The 23,026-nt window shown below is 41.0% G+C and overlaps 1 protein-coding gene across 13 annotated transcripts in view; it reads right to left on the bottom strand.

Moving 5' to 3' along the window:
* Positions 1–23,026, bottom strand: part of GPR1 (G protein-coupled receptor 1) — a 43,524-nt gene that overhangs the window by 5,917 nt on the left and 14,581 nt on the right. For 2 of the 13 annotated variants that reach the window (XM_025211057.1, XM_025211059.1), the window contains exons 2-4: positions 15,005–15,135; positions 11,447–11,496; positions 8,269–8,333 (exon numbers count right to left, since the gene is read on the bottom strand). The exons of 1 other annotated variant lie outside the window; for it this stretch is intronic. Coding sequence is in view for 3 of the 12 variants with exons in the window: in XM_025211055.1 (XP_025066840.1) it covers positions 8,269–8,333; positions 11,537–11,550 (79 nt within the window). In the remaining 9 variants the exon portion in view is untranslated. Of the gene's footprint in view, positions 1–4,933; positions 5,001–8,268; positions 8,334–11,446; positions 12,069–15,004; positions 15,136–15,410; positions 15,427–18,332; positions 18,720–23,026 lie in introns of those variants that run through there. 10 more of the 13 variants (XM_025211058.1, XM_025211060.1, XM_025211063.1 and 7 more) reach the window with 10 other exon arrangements.

The raw sequence follows: 23,026 nt of genomic DNA, 5'->3' as shown, positions 1-23,026 counted from the left end.
AGGAAACATGTGTTCAACATATGCAATGCAAAAGACCATGGTATTAATTTAGTAGTGACCTGAGAAATTAACCTGGTGACAGAGGAAATGGAGCTTCCCCAGAGAACAACTGCCATTGCTGTAACTGGAAATGACTTGTTGACTCAGCATTGAACGCTTGACAAGTTTTAAAAAAGAGACAGAACTCAGAGAGGCCATTTCTCAGTTTACAATCAGACCAACATTTTTTGGGAAGTATTTTCAGGTAAAATTAAGAAACAAGAATATGATTTTAGTAAATTAATAAATAAACCAGACAAAACACTTGAGTGTCACAACCCAAAGGGTGTGATTTTTGTTTTTGTGTGCTTCGGCACTGCTAAATTGTCCCCGCTAAATTGCAGCTTCCTTGCACAGTGGAGTTTTCTGCTGCAAAAGAGAACCCCGGTGCAAGGGAGAATTTCCCACCAATTTGAAGCTTTCTTTGCAGGGTGCATTTCTTTGTTGCAGCACAGAAATGCTCGTTGCAAAGAGTTCCCGCCATTTGTATGCTAATTCGAGTCCCATTATTGGCCAGTTCTAAATTATTCACACGTGGCGGCTAGTGATTGGCTTGCTAGCCGTATAAGAGGCTTGAGTGGTTTCCGCCCAAGTTGGAGGACTCCACGAACAAGGGAGGAGGAGACTTCACGCTGTGTGAAGATCTCTAAGCGCTGCGGATCCTTACGGACCCAGCGCATTTCAAGTAGGCAACAGAGGTCTAGCAAAACTAGAGCCTAGCAAACTTCATGTGAGTCCTTGCCGGACGACTCCAGAGCTCTTCTACCTGGGTTCGAGTCCTGCAGGTTTACTTTCCCGTCGCTGAAACCCTTTGCGACATACCCTCGTATTTTTCATCTTCCCGTCGCCGGAACCCTTTGCGACGTACCCTCGTGCCCTGCAGGTTCGAGTTTTGTTTTCTTTTCTCTCTGTAACCGCAACTTAAGCAAGTTTTCCAGCCTACACCACTGCCATCTCGGTGTAAGTAAACAATCTTTTAAACTACCGCTACGCGTCCGTGCCTAATTCCAGCTCGAAGGCCTTCCCTCTCCGCCCCGGCGTGCCCGGGCTGCTGGCCACAGCCCGCGTGCAGCGCGAAAAGGGCTCGGGTCGCTCCCGGCCCGCACATTGAGGAAATGCACCCTTATTTCACTACCAAGGAGAAAGTTTAATAAGATTGAGGTGCTTATAAATACTGCATTTACTTTGTGATACCAACTAAATAAGTTATGGGAAGCAGAAATTATCACAAAATCACTAATCCCACAGAAGTCCGCCATCAAGTGCAGCCAGACTAAAACTGACCAAATTCTGCCTTTCATTAGGAGTTACCCCATCCATCTGTATCGCTACACATGGGTGTAACTGCCTGCAGAATGTGAATAGCTTGTTGGGTATACAACAGATGAGCTGATTGGTATATTTCTGAGAACTAGTTCTGTTCAGGAGTTAAAATTCAGAATGCAGACTTGGATTCCAGTTCTGCATTCCTTCAATGACATTCATTTTTTTTTGCCTGATAAAGGAGTGGCAGGAACAGGCTCTCAAGACACCTTATCCAGCAAACACGTATGCCTATGCTTAACTTCACTGCTGCAAGAAATCCCTCTTGTTTCAATGGAGCTTCTCGCATAAGTAAACCTCTATATTTGCAGAAATGATTGCAGAATTAAGTCTGTCACTTGTACATGGGCAAAAGAGTGATGAAAAATGTGTTTATTACAGTTCTTACATATCTGCCTTCTATATCTATATAACTGCATTACGTTATTATGGAGAAAGATTCATATAATCAAACTATATGCAGAAGCACTACTCCATTCCCAGTCTGCTCCATCAACAGAAAATGACAACACCAGTTCTTTCTAGTGTGTATCAGCCTGAAGGGATTTAATTTGGTTTGTTGTCCTGGTAAATGTAATTTTTTTAAAAGTGTTTATTGGAACTTTAAATGAGCCACATTTTTCTAAGCAATTACATATCCCTAGGGTGTGGACTCAGTGCAAGAGACCAGTACCACCCATCTGAGTCATTTTTCAAAACATGTAACATCTGCAGAAAAACACTATAAACATGAAACAGCATCCTTAACAGCTGGGACAGTTCATTTCCACTATCAACAAGTCACGATTCAAAACCCAGAAACATATTCCTGAATACAATTTCTGACTTGACTATTGATTTATAGAGAGAGCACACTCCTGCAACATGGTGCTGTATCCTGTCTTCCTTTTGGACATCCCTTCAGAGCCTATGCCAGCATCAAGAACTAGACAGAGACAGTGGAGACTAGGCTCCCTCATGGACAGGTTTGCAAACAGACAGTAAAAGGAAGAGGCCATTTGCTAGCAGCTGTTGTTTTCACTCCTAGGCTGTGCGCAAGTAATTGCTAACAGGACTAGAGCCTTTTACTGCATAGGCTCAGCTCCTAGATCTGCTTTTGCAAACAGCAATAGGAGAGAGGAAATATTTTTCAATAAACAGGAAAACGTGGTTAGAAGTTTGGAGGTGAGACTTGGGGACAGCTATAGGTTACAACACTTTTTTTAGTGCATTTGAATGAAGCTAACCAAGTTTAAAATGGCTCATGTCTTTTTTTAAACAGCAAACATTCTCTCTACAAATGAGTATGCATGGCATTTGTTCTTTAAGTGGTCTGTTAGTACTTCCTGAGGGCAGTGCTCCTCTGAAAACTGAGTCCCTTTAATTTGGTTGCCTATCTATAGATCTAGACAACTAACTTTAAACAATCAAGTGTGAAAATGTCTGGCTTAAATATTTATGTTTCTCCATCTGCAAAGTAAAGATTATTATTTAAAGTATCTCATGAGAGTGTTGTCCTTTCAATAATGCTAGCAAAGTGCCTTGAGATCCTTGAATAGAAGAAACTGAAGAAATGCAAACTACAATATTAAAAATGTTTCCAGAACCAAAGATAGAATGGAAAAAAATTTTACTATGTGCTTTTTCTGTGCCAGTCCTCAGGCAATTTCAAGGCCAGATTCTCAGTTGTTGTTTTAGGGCCATATGCCTATTATTTACAGACATATTACTCTTATCTTTGCTGTTTTATCTGCATAGAGCTTCAGTAGGTTGAGTCAGACCACCTTTCCAGCAATAACATCCATGATGGCTAGGAGGGTACCAGGTTATATACAGACATCCCACACCAGGATGGCATCCAAGGCCATCTTACATATCTACAAGAGCAAGATTACAACTCAGGGTACAGACCTAAAGGTATTACTGAACTTAGGGTTGTTGGTTGTAGCCATGTTGGTCTAAGGACATAGGCAGGCAAAGTTCTTTGGGTAGATGTGATATCTTTTATAAGACTAATGAAAGAGTTGGAAAAAAGTTATCTGCAAGCTCTCAGGCACAAATACCTTTCTTCAGGTGCAAATGCTCATTTGTATCTTCACAGACTTCTTGCTTACTTTAGCTTCTTTTCTACCTTGGAGAACTCATAACAGCAGCAGAGTCTCCCAATGCCTGAAGAAGGGTGTTTGTACCTGAAAGCTTGCAAAGAACTTTTTTCCAGCTCTTTAGTTGGTCTAATAAAAGACATCACGTCTACCCAAAGAACCTTACTGAACTTATATACTTCACCATCACATGCAGCAACTTCTGTTTTAACAATCAATACCTCTTCCAGACCATGGGCACACCTATAGGCACCAAAACGGCCTCACAATATGCCAACATTTCTATGGCCCACCTGGAAGAAGAATTCCTCAAGAACTTCACCATCAAACCCATGCTATAGCTAAAACACATAGATGACATCTTCATCATTTGGACTGAAAACCTGCTGTCTGATTGACTTCCATCACATATTCAATAACCATCACCCCTCTATCAGACTCTCTCTTGAATACTCCAGCATCAAAATTTCCTTTTTAGACACTAAGATCAATATCCAGAATGGTAAAATACAAACCACCATATACAAGAAACCCATGAACTGATATACATATCTGCACAAAACCAGCAATCACTCTAAACATACCAAAAAAGCTGTAATGTGCAGCCAACCCTCTGATACCACCGAATTAGCATTGTGGAGAATACCCATGATCGTCACCTCGTAAATCTCAAAAGGGCTTTCACCCAACAAGAACACTCCTACAGAGAGATAGATTGTACTTTTCAAAGAGTCACCTGGATACCATATGAAGAATTGCTGCAGTACAAAAAGAAAATCCCCAGAATTGCACACCATTAGTTATGACATACCATTCTTCCCTGGAACCTATACAGAAAATTCTAAAAAAACTGCAACCCATACTAAAAGAGGACCCAATTCTTAAAGAGATCTTTCCAGAACTACCCATCCTAGCCTTTAAACAAGCACCGAACCTTGCCAACCTCATCATCAGAAGTAAACTTTGCACTTGGCCCAAAGCACACCGACTGGATCTAGACCATGCCATGCCAAGAAATGTAAAACCTGCCAACACATTTCCACCACCCCCACAATTACTATACCCTACAATAGAACCATCACCATTCCTGGATCTTACACCTGCACCTTCAGAAATATAATACATCTCATTCAGTGCCCAGATGGAAAATATGTAGGAGAAATCAAATAACAACTGTGTACCAGAGTGAACACATATCAAAAACCTATCAAAGACAAAAATATACAACTACCTGTGGGCGCACACTTCTCACAAGAAAAGTATTCTCTCTCCAATCTCTCAGTTTAAATCCTCAAAGGGAGTTTACAAAATACCTTTCACAGACAAGCCTATGAACTTCACTGTATCAACCTACTGGACACAAAAAATCATGGACTAAGTATAGACATTGGCTATATGGCACATTATAACCTGCCTGCCATCTGATAACCCCAGGTAACCAGTCTGCATTTTAACAGCCACACCCTTCCCCCTTTTCCTCCCACTCCTACCTTTCTCAACTATTGTCTCACAGCACCTCTGTTCCGGGCTGCCATGCAGTTGCATTTTCAAAGACCAGCATTCTGCATACTGGCTTCCACTCTACCCAGGAGAGAACACAGAAATTACAAACTCTCCCTGTGCCTGAAGAACCTTGTCTGTCATGTAAATAAGACATTTAAGAAGTCACTTATATTTCTCAGAGGTTGTCTTTTGTTTTTACTTAGTGCTTTTGCCCTCTGACATGCTAATGATGGTCCTGTAATTATGAAATGGGACTAGAACATCTGTGCAGGTAGAGCTGTTCCTGACTATGCTACAAACATCCTGCTTGATCTAGGGACCCTCCTGGGTCAATAGAGCAGCTCCAGAGTGAAATCCAGAGTGAAATCAGACTAAGGCTATCAATAGTAGATGACACACAGCATTATCATAATTTCAGTTCACTTTTCTCCAGTTAGAAGTTTTCTTAAGGAATCAAAGTTTTCCTAACACCAAATAGATTTGAGCCCAATTTCATTATACAGTTAGCTTATTCCAGCTATCTGGGATGGAACCCACATGGTCCATCTCTCTCCCCAGAGACGAGCCTATGAGCTCCATTTCATCAACCTCCTGGATACTAGAGATCACGGACTAAACATAGACATTGGATTTTTGATACATTATAATCTGCCTGGCAACTGACTCCCCAGCCCAGCCCCTGGCTTCTTTACTTTTTATTCCATCCAGGAAGAGCGCGCACCAACTGCTGAAACTTGCTTAGCCTGACGAAGGATTTTTGAACCGAAAGCTTGCTTAATAAATATTCTCCAACTATTTGGGTTGGTCTAATAAAAGATATCAAATTCACCCAAGGAACCTTGTCTGCCTATGTCCTTAGACCAACACGGCTATAACCTAAACCCCTGCATACATAATCTGGACATTATCAGAATGATTCTTCTTTCTGTAGGCCCCAAGCACAGATACATTTAGGTTCAAAACAAGATACAATAAAGCAGAAGCTCTCAGATTTCTCAGTGTGGAATACTGCTGTGTTTGTCATCACATATCATTGGCTCCTCCTTGCTTCCAGCTGTTAAAGGGGTAAAACCTAAAAACATGTTCCTAATACTCCTGGTATGTGACCAATTGCTGTTGTTGCAACAAGTCTGTTACATGTTCACTGTTATGTGTACACAAATAAGCCAAGTGATTAGTATAGTTAACAGAAGGGGAGATGTCCACGAGATGCTCCCTGTGTCAAAAAGGAGCCTATGTTATAAACAAAAAAGTTTGAGAACTCCTGCAAGAGAGGATGAACAGGAGGGAAAAGGTATCACTGCAATCTGAAATATAGCATAAAGGTAGCAGCAGTACTATTCAGTATTTGTTATTTATGTGCCCTTTCCAAATACCTCACAACTATCTGGGAATTTGAATTTACAAAGGAAGTATCATTGCCCTCAATTAACAAATAGGGAACTGAGGCACAGTAGGATGAAAAGACTAGTTCACCTAAGAAGTCTGTGACAGAATCAAGTATTGAATTTAAAGAGTTGCAACCCCAAGCCCTAACCATAAAAACATGCTTCCTTTTCCAGTGTAGCACTAACCCTTCATTTGTGACAGAATGAAGAAGCCACAACATCCCTCTTTGAAGACCATGTACATCCTGGGAGGAGATTCTGCCCTGCCCTGCCCTGTCCTGTCCTTCCCTGTCCTGCCCTCCTCTACCACTCCTCATTCTCTCTCTTTCTTCTTATGGAACCAGATAGGACCTGCCTGGACAGCAGCTGCATATTATGGATGGTAGTAAATTCAGATCTGGTAATCTTCGATTAGAGAGACATAAATCTGCATTCACACTGACATCATCTCCCCACCCTACATATCAACAGTCAATCATGTAGAGCAGATGTGTTGTGTCATACATCTGACTAATCCACTCCCTTGTCATCAACGCCCTAATGAATGTACACATTTTATCATGTGGACACACATACATTAATGAAGTATTACTGCAAGTGCCACGATTGCATTAATTCCAGAATCTGAGCAATCCCTCCTTTGGCTCACAGCCAAAATACCTCCCCTCCTTCGCTGCAGAAACTACATTTCATATTTTTCAGCACCTGAGATTCACAATAAGTTAACTGCTGTGGTAATGAGCTACTTGTCTCTATTTCTGGTCACGCTTACTATGAAGGAAAAATTTTCGTGTCACTGGGAAACATGTATAGAATATATTCTTCTTGCTTTGCAATTATTTTTCTGGGCAGTGTTAGAACAGGACAAGTACTACAGCTCTTGTGTTAATGAACAGGTGCTTTCACAGCATACATATACTGCCATTACTAGAAAGGGCACAAGGTGCTTCTATCTGAGGTCTATGTACTGTACAGGGATTGAGGATATCCACTGTATTAGTGCCGATTTCCAATTGTCTGCATCAGTTGTACTTATTCCTCAAATTTAGCCTGACATGGGAGCCAGGAAATCTGGACTTTCTTCTTGTTTCAGTTGCAGGCTTCCTATGTGATCTTTGGCACCTAACTTCATCCCTCTCTTAGGGCTTGAGCCTGTAAAGTATTGAATAAACTGGGTGGGAGTTAGGCCCTCAACACTTTGCAGGATAATTATACTTAAATCAGGTTACATGCAGCTGAGTTCATTAGAAGAAAGGAGACAGTGGTGTGCAAATTATTATCCTACTGATGCTTCTGGGCATTGTACTTACACTTGGTAAGAGACAGTTCCTGCTCTGCCACTAAAAAAGATCAGACAAATGGAGGGAAGGGAACCAGAAACTAAAAGGGCATTTGTCCAAGATCACACATCTGGTTCTAAGGCAGGGTTGGGGATAGAACTCAGGTGTTCACTAGACCAATTGTTCCATCTCACAGAAGGGTGCTGGATAACCTTCATAGTGCTACCCATTTAAAATACATCCTCAGAGAAGTTAGAGTAGTAAGGAGGGCAGTAGGATTGGAGAGAAGAGGAAGAAGGGAAGATTTTGAAGGAAGGAGTGATAAAAAGAAAAAAAAGTAACAAGATAAGAAAAGTGGCGAGATAGCGAAGAGGGACAGAGCAAAGTGTAAGTTGCTATCAATTGCCTGAAGTCTCAGAAAATCTTCTGAGATGCTTCTAGAAGCTCAAGACTCCTGTAAATTAAACAGCAAAGTTTCATATTTTTGCCTTGTCAGACTGGTTGTTTCTCCTCTCTCTCACATGGATATTTTAGACAAGTGCAGTGGACAGGAAGAGAACTAGGAGACTGCTCCCAATCACACACCGCTGTTCCCTTTGTCTCTGTGCATGTGTGCTGTCCAGATGTCTTTCAAGTACCTTGGATTTAACTTACTTGTGTTAATTTGCCTGATGGAACAGGAGAGGAGTCCAAGCCAAAATAAGGAAACCAACACTAGCCTGTGGGACAAAACAAGAGGTCAGTACTTGATTCCGATTCTCTCATGCGTACAAACCCCCAGTTTGCTGCTCTGGTCAGGCACCCACAATGGGGCGCATAGGTCCCCAAGCAGAAGAAACATTTGTTTTTTTCTGTATGCTTCCTCCCCTGTAAAAATGTATGAGGGCAGCCTGTGAGTCTTGCCTCTGCACACATCTGCCACTGCTGGGGAAATAGCCAGATTCTGAGAATGGGGAATAGATAGGTGTGACCAAGAGCTAAGTGGGAATGCAGGTGGATAGATAGTGCAGGAGCAATAAGTGATAGAGAAAGGAGGGAAGCAGGAGTAGAAAGAAGCCAACTGGAGCAGAGAATGAAGGTAGAATGCAGGTGAGTTGAAAGGCCTTCTGGGTCCAATGAGGATAGAAAGTCTGCAGTACTAACCTTTCTAAATCCACCTGCAGCTAAGTTGGCTCTGTAAGCCTGAGCTGCAACAACCAGTGTTCACCTTCATGCATCATCAGTAGAGAAAAGTAACAACTATCCTTGATTTGTTTAATTATGTTTATATAGTAAATTGATGGGGTCAGATTATTGCCTCTGCATTGGGGGTAAAGAACCTATAGCAAACCAAAGGAGAAAGCCTCACTACTGGGACAGTACAAGGTTGATGTGGGGCTTTGTTGTTCTCTCCTGCTCACAATCCCCTGCCTAGGGGGCTGTTGGGACTAGGGCCAAGGGTAGGAAGTGTGTAGAAATGGCTGAGTTGATGAACACCACAGTGGCCCTCCTCCTTTTTGGTTCCAGAACTGTAACAAATGTACACAGCTGTACCTGCATACCATGGCCCTTCCTAGCCCAGATGTCCACTGGCTCTCCTCAGCCAAATCATGACAACCTCCCTTTCTGGGACATGGCAGGGTCTTGCAGATGAAGGTGTTGCCCTCACCCTGTGCACACATGCACATAGGATGGCCCTAATCTAGCTTCAGGGGTGTACTTGGTAGCTGTGTTGGTCTCAGACAAAAAGACATACAAAACACTAGAACTCTTGGTTCCAAAATGATACCTTTTATTAGACCAGTTGGTATCATTTTGGAACCAAGAGTCCTAATCTAGCTTGGCACTCTGGTGAATCTGTCAGCATTTTGTTTTTAATTCAATCAGAAGCTATCAGAGACAGTAAGCAATAGTGAGGCATCCATCTGCTGGAGACACATGGCCAAGCAGATGTTGGAACAGATTCCATGCTGTAAAATAAATAAATAAGCCTATATCAAACACTTACTACAAAATAATGGCCTGTGTAAATACTAGGACAGCACTGGCTAGAGTTTCCAAATATCCCTGATAATTCAGTGAAAATGAGAATCTAATAATAGATCTAGAAACCCAGGTGGAAACATGTTTAGCATAGTCAGAAGAGAATCCATCAAGACCCAGTGTTTTAGTATTAAGGACAATTATAACTTCACCTCTTTCAGCTTCCTAAAATAGGCAGTGAATTAACACCATCCCAGAAATTACTACATTCTCAGACCAGAAGAAATAGTACAAAGTAAAAAAATAAAAAAATAAAATTAAATTAAAAAAAACATATATATTACATATAACATCTAAACTTCTAGGCCTGTCAGCAGTGATTAATCCCTCCATCAGAAATCTGCAGCAAGAAATCTGCAGCAAAATCCTGAAACTGGATCAACACTCAAATGTTTGTTAACGTCAATGGTCTACATATAAGGATCCAGCCCAAAGATTTGTTCTTCAGGAAAAATCCTGCCCGATTCAGAGGTTTCAAGTGTGCAGAATACATTTAACCTCTCAGACAGTATAAGTGGGCTCTAAGCTCACTCATTTGTGCCTTAGAGCAGCATTTCTCAACCCATGGGTCACAACCCAGAAGTGGGTCGCAAAAATATATGAAAGGGCCATGAACTTTAAAAATGGATTCTCCTTTAAAGGAGAAAACCGTGGGAAACTTTGGCATTTCCCTTGCAGACAGGCAGAGTTCCAGCCTGAAAGGGGCTGCTTGGGGGGCCCCCCATATCCCACTGACCTACACACTGGGGGGCTGGGGACAGCAGATCAGGAGTGAGGGACACGGAATCAGGACTGGCCATCAATGTTTACAAATGGGTCCTGGTCCAAAAAAGGTTGAGAATCATTGCCTTAGAGCAATGCTCTGTCCACTCCTCCCAGTTTATGTGGAGGAGGGGAAATCGTGGACTATAACAGTAGACTAAAAATTCCCATTAGATTAATAGGTATAGACCAGATTATCAAGATTTTGAATTCCCCATTTCAAGACAGGTGAACAATATTTAAATTCAAACTACTCTGATTATCTCATCTCTCATGTCTTGAATGAACAAGGTACTTAAGCACATGATTAGGTCCATTGAAGACTTGAGGTGAATCCAGCCTTCAGGATTTGATCCATGGTGGCTGCATAGTACTCTACAATTTCCCCAAATGTGTGTTTTCTTTCTTTACCTGATACTCTCCCATTCATTCTCCTTTCTCCCCAGAATGGTGTAAACTACTATAAATGTTCAATAATTATAGTTGCTTTTCATTTGAAAAATGAATTCTTATTGATTTTTATAAATCTTTGTTTCCTTTTGTTTACATGGTAATTCAAGAGATTCATAGAAATGTTGCAATCTGCTTAATTTAAAATATAACCCCCTCCCCCCAAAATATGGAGGAAATATTTTCTTTCTATTAGATGCTGATGTTGGAATTAATTTATATCTGGAGCAAATTGCAATTCCTAAACAAATCTAGTTAAAGTCAAAATGCAAGTAAAGAAAGAGAGAGACTGAGAGAGACTGAGACTCTGCCTGATTCAGATTCTTATTTACACTCAGTTTACATAGTGCTCCTCACACAGGTTTAAATTAAATAGATGCACTTTATTAGGAAATCATCAAAATTAATTCACATCCTTTTATGGTGTCAGAGTGGTGAAAAATACATTTAGTATAAAATTCAGGCCCTCTTTTGGAAGCCTTTCTAGTGAATGTGTGTACCACTAAGCTACGCAAATTGTTTCACTATTACTGCATTAGTTCTCAGGTTGAGAAAAGTTTAAAAATGAATAAAAAGTATAACAGAAAAACCTACGTACCTCTGCTCTGTTGGGAAAAAACACTGTAAACTGGGATGTGAGATCTGCAGCTGAAGGAAGAATGAAGGAAGGCATAAAGATCAAAATTACTTGGCTGTTTCCATCTGCTTTGCTTCGCTACTGCCTTCCTTTTAATAACACTGTTTTTTTCAGTACCCTCCCAGATGAAATATTTCCAGCTCTCTGGAGCTGTTTTGAAGTATCAGCTCTCTTTATAAGCCCAACATTCCACCAAAAATAAATGTTACATATATGAATGAATCATTTTGGTCAGTGTCTGCAACAGATGAGGTTGCTAGTGAATGGAAACGAACCTCACAGTTGCATGCTTTTTGTTATGCAATGGGAGTGTGGGTTTTGAACAGAATCTTTATTGATGAGCATTTTGGTTCATAGAAAATAATGTTAAACAAACAGGGAAGTTTTTAGAAAGTTAACGGGAATATTTTCCAGTGCTGTGAATTAAATCATATACTCTATACTTATTTACAGTCAGTAAAGTGTTTTTCTTCTTTTTGTTTTACCTGTCAGAGAGACAGATCCCCAGCTGACAGGTAGTGTAAGCTATTAGACAGAACACAAACATGGCTTCAAGAAGACCTAGAGCAGGGGCGGGCAATTATTTTGGGCAGAGGGCTGCTTACTGCCCTCTGTTTCGGCAAGCCATCGAGGGCCGCATGACAGGCAGCCCAGGGCAGAGTAATATTAATTTTCTAAATTTTTTAGGGGCCCTGCGGGCCACATAGAGCAGCCTGGTGGGTCACATCTGGCCCCCGGGCCGCATTTTGCCCAACCCTGACCTAGAGAGTCTATTTTTGGCTTTGCCATTGGTTTGCTCGGTTGTTTTGAGGAAATCACTCTTCTGTGCCTCAGTTCTCTGATCTGTAAAATGAGGAAAGCAGCTGCAAATGAATTCCATGGAGCAACATCAATTGTTATTGTTGTTACAAAACTCAGGCATAAGCCATACTTAGCACTTTTCATTAGTATAGCTAAAAGTACTATACAAAGCAGTTAACATTTTTTCACATTTTATAGTTTGGAATGAGATGTAAAGTGACTTACTGAAGGTAACTTCTTCATAAGTACTTTAGGATCTACTGATGAAAAGTGCTATTAAAGCTGAGGCTCTGCCCATCTTCCCAAAGTAGTTAACATGTTCATACCCCATAAAGGAGAGGGGGGAAAATATAATAATGGCAAGACTCTTGTATTGGGGCATGGAGGTGTAGGACATGCACAGTCCCTGGCATGGGAGAGAAAAGTCCAGTGGAGTTGCAAGGAATCCCTGAAACAGGAGTCAGAAAACTTCTGGGGAGGAATAAAGGAATGCAAGGAGCCCCTGCTGTTTGCTATGCATTTCACCTATGGATGTAAGAAAGTGCCCAACCCTCTAGTTAATACTGGGATAAATCTGGAAGTTTTTATTTGTTTCCAACTCTTTACCCAGGTAATATATAATGGGAATTTTGCCTAAGAAAACAGCTAAGGACCTCAGGATTTATATACTTCTTGCCACTTAATAATTTTCCCCTTCTCTGAATCATCAATAGATGAGCCTTGTGGAAAGACATTTTTCTTCCTTTTTTCTTCTATAAAACCTGGGTGGGTAAGTATAGGTCTTGTTGTAGTGCAAATCTATTGAGGGTTTTGCTTATGATGGCACCACTGTACATATGTGTCTGTAGGTGCTATACCAAATCTGGTTATTGTAAGGAAGAGAATTCTAGGGTGATGTCCTTAGCCCTGCTTAAGTTCCCCCCTTTCCAGTGCTTCAGCAGTCCAAAGGGGAAATAAAGCTGCTTTACCCAGGAAGCTGAGAAGTCCTCCTTGTTAACACCATCTGGTATAACACCAGTGTAGCCACATGCATACCATCTGTTCCCCCATCTCCTCAGTGCAGGAGCCACATTGGAGCACATCAGAATGCAATGTGTTCTGGCAGTCCTAGGCTGGTGAAGAATGATTTGTCCCTGAGGTGCTTTAGTCAGCATAAGTTAGAGCAGCTCCTTGGCTGCCCTAATATGTGCTTAGAATACTAGTTTAGTCTTTCCAGGCTCAACAAAAGAGTAACATGGCTTATGACCACCCTCCCCTCCAGTGCCAAATGTGCACTTAGAACGGATGAGGATCCAACCTATATTTTGTGTAAGCAAACATTAATAAGAAAAGGATTTTAAAAAATGTAGCAATCTCCTATGCTCCTATTTTTTGTCATATTACTTGGAATCAAAGGGAGTTCAGCCCATACTTAGAAATCTCTGTCAGGTTTAGCACAGGATATCCAGACACACAGGATTTGTTATTATTTGACACCCTAGAAAACATAGTGAATATATCTAAATAGTATGGCTGGGGGGTTGTAGCCATGAGGATCCAGAGAACATAAGAGAAACAAGCGGTTGATAAAAGATCCTATCCAAAAACCTTGTTTTCCAAATATATCTGAGAGCAGAACTGAACACTAAAAATTATTGAGTACAGCATATTTTATCCTCATCCAGACCATTTTTCTTAGAAAAGTCCATTTTGGGTCTTTCTTTTCTTTGTATAGAACAAAAATGTGTCTTAATCTTCTATAACTTCCATTTCCATTTATTTCATCTACTTTTTTACATTACGTGCTCAGATATAAGAACTGGGATGCTGGACCCATAAATAGCATTTCATAAACCAGTTTCATGAAACCTATTAAAGTGCTGCTATTATTTCACCAATGCGATTTTTGGAGATGTGTGCATATAATGTTATGACAGTCTGAAACAAAGTTGATGACAACTTTTGTTCCTCATTTGGTTTTTTCTTACTCTTCTCTCACCACTGGGAAGTTGTCTTTTACTTTTCCATGTCATCTATGCTTCTTCAATACAGCAGGGTCAGTTAATGAGACTTTGGGACTTTTATTCCGTATTTCAGTGAAGGTGGCAATGTGCCAAGGCTATTATACAGGGGAATGAAACAAATTCATATGCAACACAAGTCATGGGAATTTTCTTTTTTGAAGGGGAGAGACATGGTTTTGTTTATAGTGATGAGGAAAGAACAAAGGGGACCATTTTCATGCAAATTAAAGATTCTGGGTTGGCCAATAGTGAATAAAATAGGTCTATTGAAAGGCAATAGACCTATTTAGGCAAATGAGTTTTAATGGCACCATCAATTCTTTCATTTATTTTTTTTTAGCATCTCATAAAATGTAATGTAGCACAAAGGATGTACAGTCACAAAGATGCAAGGGTGAGAAGGCTTTTCAAGGACAAAGAACAAATCACAGTTGGGAAGTAACATAGTTCTAACTTACTAGGATCATGAACAAATATCGGATAGCCCTAATAATTATTTAATGCTGCAAAGGCTACTGCTCTTAGTGAATTATCTGTTCTTAAGTGCAGAAACTCAGATATTTTTTTAATGTTTCTAACGAGCAAAAAACAATGGAGAAGCACTGTATTTGATTCAACATCTTTAAATCTAGAGACTGTTTGCAAACTCGGTCCTTTAAAAAGATAAATTATTCCTGAAAAAATAGTGTAAGCAAGAGAAAAACAAATCACTCACCTCAATTAGGTTTCTGCTGTTTTAGGACTCCTGTAATGTCTGTCTCTGAAATGCTTCACTTCTCTGTTGCACTCTGAGTTTTAATTCTGGCTCACTGATGGATACCCACTGGAAAAATGTATTTTAACTATCTGATAAATGGGAAAAGAAAATTGTCATATTGAATGAAATAGTTTGAATGTTTGTAAAGGTTGCCCATTAGCCAGTTTCAGGAAGAAGATAGGATCTATCTCCTTATCTAGCTCATTGTTTTGGAGCTACGTGCGAAATGTCCTGACTTCGCCTAAAACCTTAATCTAAATTGTACCTTTAGAAGGTTTTTACAAAGAAAGTAAATGTCCTAAATTCCGAGAAATCAAAGCCTGGGGCCTTTTAACCAGACTGGTAAAAAGAAAAGAGTATTTACAGTGATATGGAAGTCTCCCCAAGAATAATTTAAAAATGCTCAACAAAGGTAATTTCTGTTGAGTAAGATCCGAGCCCAAATTTGGGAGTTATAATGAATTGAGTAGGAGGAGCCCGATGACGGCAGCTCACTCAATAAAAACCTGTAACTTACTGTCCCAATTTGGAGGTGACTTCACTTGCAGAACAACGAAGGAAGAATCGCAAGTGTAAGTTCTGATTAGATTGATCGCCTAATCAAGCCTCTCCGTGAACACGAATCTCTTAGTTCACGCTGAAGCCGCGGAGCGCCCGAAAGGGACTGAAGGAAGGGGACGTAGTCCTATCACTGGTGAGCCCAGCTCATTGAATCGTATTGCTGAGGCCAGCCTATTGAACCGTACTACTGAGGCCAACCCATTAAATCGTACTACTGAGGAATGAAACCATATTTTGGTATTTGGCTTCTCGGAATTCTAGGATTGTAAGTATATTATGAAAAATAACAGTATTGATTCAAGTTTAACTTTTAGTTGTAATTGTAGTTGTTTTTGTAACACTAATTCTTATAGCATTGTTTGGGAAGGAAGTGCATTTGGAGCATTGTTTCTGATATATGTAATTATTGTGTTTTTAATGTTTGTGGTGTTTCTTAAAGCTAAGCAGTGTTATATACGTAGCAAAGAGTTTTAAAATAAAATTGTGTTGTATAAATTAAGTGTGTAATCATTGTGAAAATCGTGCAATCAGCTAACTACTCCCCCAGCCAGTGCATCAAAACGAATCAGTAAATTGTGTGGGATTTTCTCTATTCCATAACCCACTAGAGACAAAAATCTCCTCTCTTCTTGAGTAGTAACTAAGCAAGTAACTACTTCAGGTCAGCCTGCTTGGTAAAACAGTAGTGTTTACTTATGGCTTAACTCTGTCTCTCATATATCCTACACAGCAACTTTTTGAGTGACACCATCCTTTGCACTGTCCAGTTACGCAATTCAAAACATCTGATTATGGGAGTGTTGTAGAAAATATGGCAGGTCCACTCCCATCCTCCCACTTCAATATTAGATATCTGATTATTTTTATGTCTAATATGTTGGAGAAGCTACAAATAACTGTAAATGACAAAAATGTGAAATTGTTACTGAGATAAAAATACACACACCCATATACAGATATGCATACAGATATTTATGGATTTGAGTGGGATTTTTCAAAGCTAGTTTAAGGATTTAGCCACATTATTTTTAATTCATATTAATGTAACTTAATAATTAAATATACATGTCATTTTTAGTAAAGCACAGTTAATACTTCTAAGGAATATTGTCAAATATGCTATCAGGTGCATCTTTACAACTTCTGTGAATGCACGTAGGGCCTGTTATAATTTTAGAGTGTGACTTAAGAGAAAGTTAAAGAAATGGATCCATAGGATGGCAAAAAATCATACCTAGAAAAATTACTTGCGAGTAATGACCAGCTTTCCATGGGTACTGCATTAACACTGATATGATTATTCTCATTGTCCACACACATTTGGGAATGGTTGTGCTATGTAGCTTTGAGACCACAACTATTTCCTTTCTTTATTACTATAACAGCAAAATAAATATGAGATGCTAGAGGCACATACTTCAATCATACAGTAACTAGGAATTATGGACTATTCAGCTTGTGCATATGATAAAACACAACTTTCTGATATTTTAAAATATGCCAAAGACTAGTTATTATTATTTAATATAAATAACCAACTAGCATATGCTTTTCACATATGTAGGGTTTGGTCTCCTCTCATAGAGAAGGAAGTCAGTTTATGGGGAAGTCATTACAGAGAGAAGCATTCATATCTTAGGAACCAGAAAATGGTGATGCTGACTGAGTTTGTTTTACAACTAAGTTTCATAATCTGCACTCTTCCTATACGAACAGGCCAGTTAGCAGATATAAACTGACACAAGAGCTACTAAGCCAGATACAGTAAGAGACTGGTTTGGCCCTCAGGGTGGAATCCAGAACCTGTGTTAGGTATCTGTATTTTTTATACAGTATATGGGGAGTTAGGCACCGCAGAATAGTGATCTAAAAAGACCTACTTGCTGTGCTCCTATAGGGTTAGGTTATAGAAATTCTAAAGCACAGGGATGAGTCTGAAATTCTACCCCGCTCTGAAGCTCATGCACTTCCATCCACTTGGGACCAGAGTCTGGAAACCATCCATTCTTTCAAAAAAGTGAGGAAGGTTCACTCCCAGATCCTTCTCCTCTGACCATACATTAAAAGAAATCATCCACACCTACATTTTGAAAGGTAGAGAGGCATCCCTTGAGAACATTCACTAAATTCGGCCCCTCAGAGTACTTAAGCAGAGAGAAGCCTAGTTTCTGGGTCCCAAAGGAGCTTAGATGGGAGATGGACAATGTAGGCCAGGGGTGTCCAACCTTTTTGAATGTGGGGCGGGATCATGAACTTTTTATCACCCAGTGGGCCGGCAAGCCACATTCAAAGACCTCACAGGAAGTGATGTCACGTGACCTTTGACACCAATGAAGTTATAGGAAGTGACAATGAAATGGGTCTGGAAATGTAATTTAAAATCCAAAATAAAAACAGTATAAAAGCAACAATGAAATAATACCAAACACTTGACTAAAATAAACACTTTTGCTTCTACTCACTTCTCAATAAATGAAAGAAGCATAATGCAAGTCAACAGATCAAATGTGGAAAAGATATCAGGCAGAGTGGAAACTAATCAAAGCAACAAAATATGGGCATTTTTGAGAATAATCTTCAAGAAGATTTGCTTTTATTGCATTAATAACTTGTTAGTAACACATCTTTAACAAGTAGTAACAAGTTGAACCCCCAGTCCCCCACAAATAGAAATAGAAGCAAACACAATCCAAACACTGGACAGTATTTTTGCAAAGATTTTTACCTGCTGGTTAGGGGGAAGATGTGTAGCTGCCTACCTCCCACGTGCCCTTGCCCTGCTTCTTGGGAGCAGTAGTGAGCAGACAGCAGCAGCACCAGCTGGGCTGATGATGCAAAGAACTTCCAGTGCTGCTGTAGCTATTTTTTTTTTATTCCTCCTGACAATGAGCAGGGGGGTTTTGGGATGTGAATCTCCCCCTCTACCCCTCACTGCTCTCTCAAGCCTGCCCGAAGGACACAGGGGCATGTGCCAGCAGGTAAATCAGGCAGCAGGGAGCTCCCTAGCTGGTGCCTGGGAAAGGGGATATGGGGGGAAGCGCGGTGCAGGCGAGGAATCAGGTATGGCAGAGCTGGCAGGGAAAGGAAACCCCTGCCTGCTGCTGCTGCTTCCGCTTCCTTATTCCGCAGTGGTTGCTCATCTTGGGAATCAGGCAACAAGAGCTGGCAGCAGCCATTAGGAAGCTGCTGAGGGGCTGGGGGAGGGACAAGGGGTGGGAATGAAAGTAAACAGTGTTTACTTTTGTTTCCCATTGCAGCACCTTGGGCCTCAGAAAAGAGCTGGGCAGGCCACATGGCGGCCCGCAGGCCGTATATTGGACAAGCCAGATGTAGGCAATTTTGGGCATACAAAGATGCAGAACTCAAGTCAAACAAGAAAATGCCTTGAGAATTTAGATGCCTCTAGAGTTAGGAAGCAACTGAGCAGAAGCCTTAATTAAGGGCCTCTAGGATTAGGTGTTCAACTCCTTTGTTAGACCCACCCCACTGGAACTATTTACAACAGATGAGACTCTGACCCATGCATCTTGGCCAGCGCACAGGTTAGAAGAGCATAGACAAATGATATTCTGCATCCCAGCTTGCACTGGTATAAACCCTTTTACTCGTATGGAGCTACTTTAGATTTGGAAGACTAGGGTTTTATTCTATGCGTCTTCTCAAGTTATCACAGGAGATGATGGCCCAAATCCTGAAGTTCTTTCTTTAAATTTTATTCAGTTCTTTCCCGTTTCTTTCCTTTAAGTCTGAGGAGAAGTGTTTGACTAACACCTGGAGCTGGGGATCTTTGGGAAAGTTATTACCTTTCACACGCAACAGCTAAACTGGGAAGGGAGATGTGAATGTAATTGTTTAGCTGTGTGCCACATGGGAAGTAAGCTGCATCCTGATTGATATCAGTCCAGTTTGCAGGGAATGGCTTTGAAAAAACAGCTTGCATCTTGAGCAGAATTCTCAATAGTGGAATTTTTCTTCCCTCATCAGAATTTATTGCATCATGATGATATATTTATTATAAATTTGGTTAATGCAGAGGAAAGGACTTAATAACTCAGGAAATCCACTCAAAATTGGCCTTATGATCATATACTTAAAAACTCTGAGGATCACATTGTCATACTTTTTCATAGTTTACAGAAGCTTAATAATGAAGAAAATAGATTCCCAAGTAGCAAAGGGTGAAAAAAAAAACAACCAAAAAACCAGTCAACCTCCATCACCTATCCATAGGCACAGTAGCATTTTCTGCTGTTGGGCTCTCAGTGCCAGAGTTGCCTTATCTGGCAAAGGGCTGGAAATGGGCAGTGCTGGACAATGTGGCATTATCTCCTACATAATGAGCAAAAAAGGACAGACTCAGGGGGAGTGCAAAACAGGGGAGCTAGAAAGTATATGCCACTGGGGAGCACACACTGTTGGTAGATGGATGATCCAGCAAAATTAATGTGTTGCACCATCAATCTTTAACATTTTAACTAAGAAAACCATCCCTTCCCCATGTGGATTCACTGATATTTTTGGTGTTCTTTGCAGAAGATACTATGAAGCCAACAAAACCCATCAGACCACAAAGTGAAATCCCATTAAGGGATAAAGACGTTGATTTGTCTTGCAGCTATGTAGGTGGAAGACAAACATGCCCCGCCTCAACAAGGGTAAAAACTAGCACCGGGAAGATCAAAATCATGTCCAGTCAATCAACTATTGATAAAATGGGTATTCTGGGAAGCTGTGGTATATGCTTCGAGCACAACAAATTTATCTGCGTTTGATTAAAGTTGCTTTTTATAGTCAGCTACATGTGTCAGACCTTGTTTTTTCTCTTGGAAGATGTAAACACCTTTGGTGAAAGGTACCCGCTTTGACTGCTCTGGAGACTGAAGTGTTATTTATTCACAGAGAACAACACAAACAGTAGCACACAATCTTCCCTACAGTGCTTTCAATTTGCCCATCTGCTCTGTTCCGTTTCTGGGAGAGAGGCAATATAGCCTCTGAGGCCCATTCAGTCTTTGGCCTCTCTGCTGAGACTGCTGACAAAGACGCTGATTCATACCATTAGTTATGGTGTTATTAGTTATAGTTTAGTGATACAGCAAAACGGATTACTAGAAGTATGCGCTACAAATCACTTTGCTGGCTATTGGCCAGTCCTTCTTTCCCAGAATTCAACCTAAGTTTCAACTGACTTCACTGGCAGCAAAATTAGTGTAATTTCAAATGAAGTGATAGTGAACTTAGTCAGTTAGAGTAAGCAACCAATTGGTTACAAAGATACATTGCTAGTACTTTCTTGATAGCTAGTTCCACTTTTCAATTCATATCAAAAGAAACAAAGATTAAAGTCAATTCCTTTCTATCGTTCAGTGCATATATGCCTTAAATTCAGCTCCCAGCAGGGACATTTCACATCAGTGATAGGACTGAAACATTTCCCATATGTAAACTAATTAAGCAGATGCTTGTCTCTTTAAGCTTACCCACCTCAGCTGTGGGTTGGAGCATGCTACCAGCTTGCTACAAAGCAAGAAATTTACTCTGGTCTGTTGAGGATACTGCTCAAATAAGAACCTAGGGCAGGAAGTGACTTCCTGGGTCATCATGTGCATTCATTTGCAACTATGCAACAAACATTTGTCCAAAAGAGCCTACAAGATCATCTACTCTAGCCTTACCACATAGCAGAGCCATAAAGGAACTGAACATTCAAAAAACCCTAATGTGCCACAGAAAGACATCAAAAAGACAAAGGTGCCATGTCAAGATATCACCGTGTACGGACGTGGACCTCTGCAGTCCGTTGACATTCACTTGCCATTCTTATGCTGGACAGACGCCAGTCAGTCAATTAGGTCAGTGCTCCTCTCAGTTCTTACTATGACTTGATGAATTGATTGAATTAGGGAGGGGTGATGACTCCCTGATCCGGAGCTGACTGCCGCCTGTCAGAATGTAAAGACGGGCAAAAGGAAAAAAAAACCTCCTTGAAAAACAAAGGAAAAAAATAAAAAGACCTGACGTGTCCGTTTATCCACTTTTCCCCATGGTGCCGGGATTCATAGTGGCTGATATCCCTCCTCTTCTCATTCAGTCCATAAGTTCCTGATTGCTGAAGCCGTGATCAGGCATATTTTTTTCTTCAATAATTAGCATCTTGCCAGCTCAATTAGCCACACGCTGCATCCAATTAATGCAGAAATGCTTTTTCCGAGCTCTATAGACCCTATGGGTCTGCTGCCCCATTCCTGGGGACTTCAGTCCAGACCGGCAGTCCGCCCTATCTGCTGGCCCATTATCTCCTCTTTACCTTCCTCCTTCCTGCTGGCATATACGGCTGGAAATAGCTCCCAGAGCCTTGGTTGAACCAATCCGGCTCACCTGGTGAGCTGATAAGGCTGAGCTTGGCCGGATCGGGAGCTCTCTCCAGAGCATAGCCACACTGCTACTGCTGGATGTGCCCCTCTGGCCAGGGAGTTTCTCTGGGCAGGTATCCTCGATCTTCTCACATGCCATCATGCCTTGCATAGTACACACATGCCTTAGTAACTGCAATAGTAGGTATATTTTAGTGAAAATATACTCAGATGATCATGTCCCCTGCTACAGAGGAAGACAAACCAACCATAAGAGTCCTTACCAATCTGGCCTGAGGGAAAATGTCTTCCTGAACCCAAGTCTGATGAACTTGGAGATGTCGGGGGATGACATGGTAGGGGACCTACAGATCGGTAGTCATCTGGGGGACATTGATCACCTAATAATAGAATTCTTCATAAAACGTCAAGTGGGTAAGGTAACTAGTAGGGTGAAAGTGCTAGACTTTAGGAAAGCTGATTTCAATGAACTCAGGCGATTAGTCAAGGACGCACTGCAGAGTAGGAGTTTTGAAGTGATGGGAGCCCAAGAAGGGTGGCTGTGCCTTAAGGAAATGATCCTTCGGGCACAAAGCAAGACGATCCCGATGCGAGGAAAAAGAGGGAAAGGGACCAGGAGGCTTCCTTGGCTAACCAGAGAAATCCAGGGCAGCTTAAGGGCCAAAAGGGGAGCACATAAAAAGTGGAAACAGGGAGAAATCACCAAAGACGAATATACCTCCTCTGCTCGCACTTGTAGGGGGCCAAAGCTGCCATGGAGCTGAGGATGGCATCCCAAGTAAAGGACAACAAGAAATTGTTTTTTAGCTATATAGGGAGTAAAAGGAAGGCCCAGGGAGGAATAGGACCCCTGCTAAATGGGCAGAAACAATTGGTGACGGACAGGGGGGACATGGCTGAACTCCTCAATAAGTTCTTTGCCTCAGTGTTCCTAAGAGAGGGGCACGACAAGTCCCTCACTGGGGTTGTAGAGAGGCAGCAGCAAGGCGCCAGACTTCCATGCGTAGACCCTGAGATGGTGCAGAGTCACTTGGAAGAACTGGAT

Source organism: Alligator sinensis, unplaced genomic scaffold (genome assembly GCF_000455745.1).
Source record: "Alligator sinensis unplaced genomic scaffold, ASM45574v1 scaffold372_1, whole genome shotgun sequence".
Lineage (NCBI taxonomy): Eukaryota > Metazoa > Chordata > Crocodylia > Alligatoridae > Alligator > Alligator sinensis.
The sequence above is the reverse complement of the archived record's forward strand: the minus strand, read 5'-3'. Positions and strand labels throughout refer to the sequence as shown.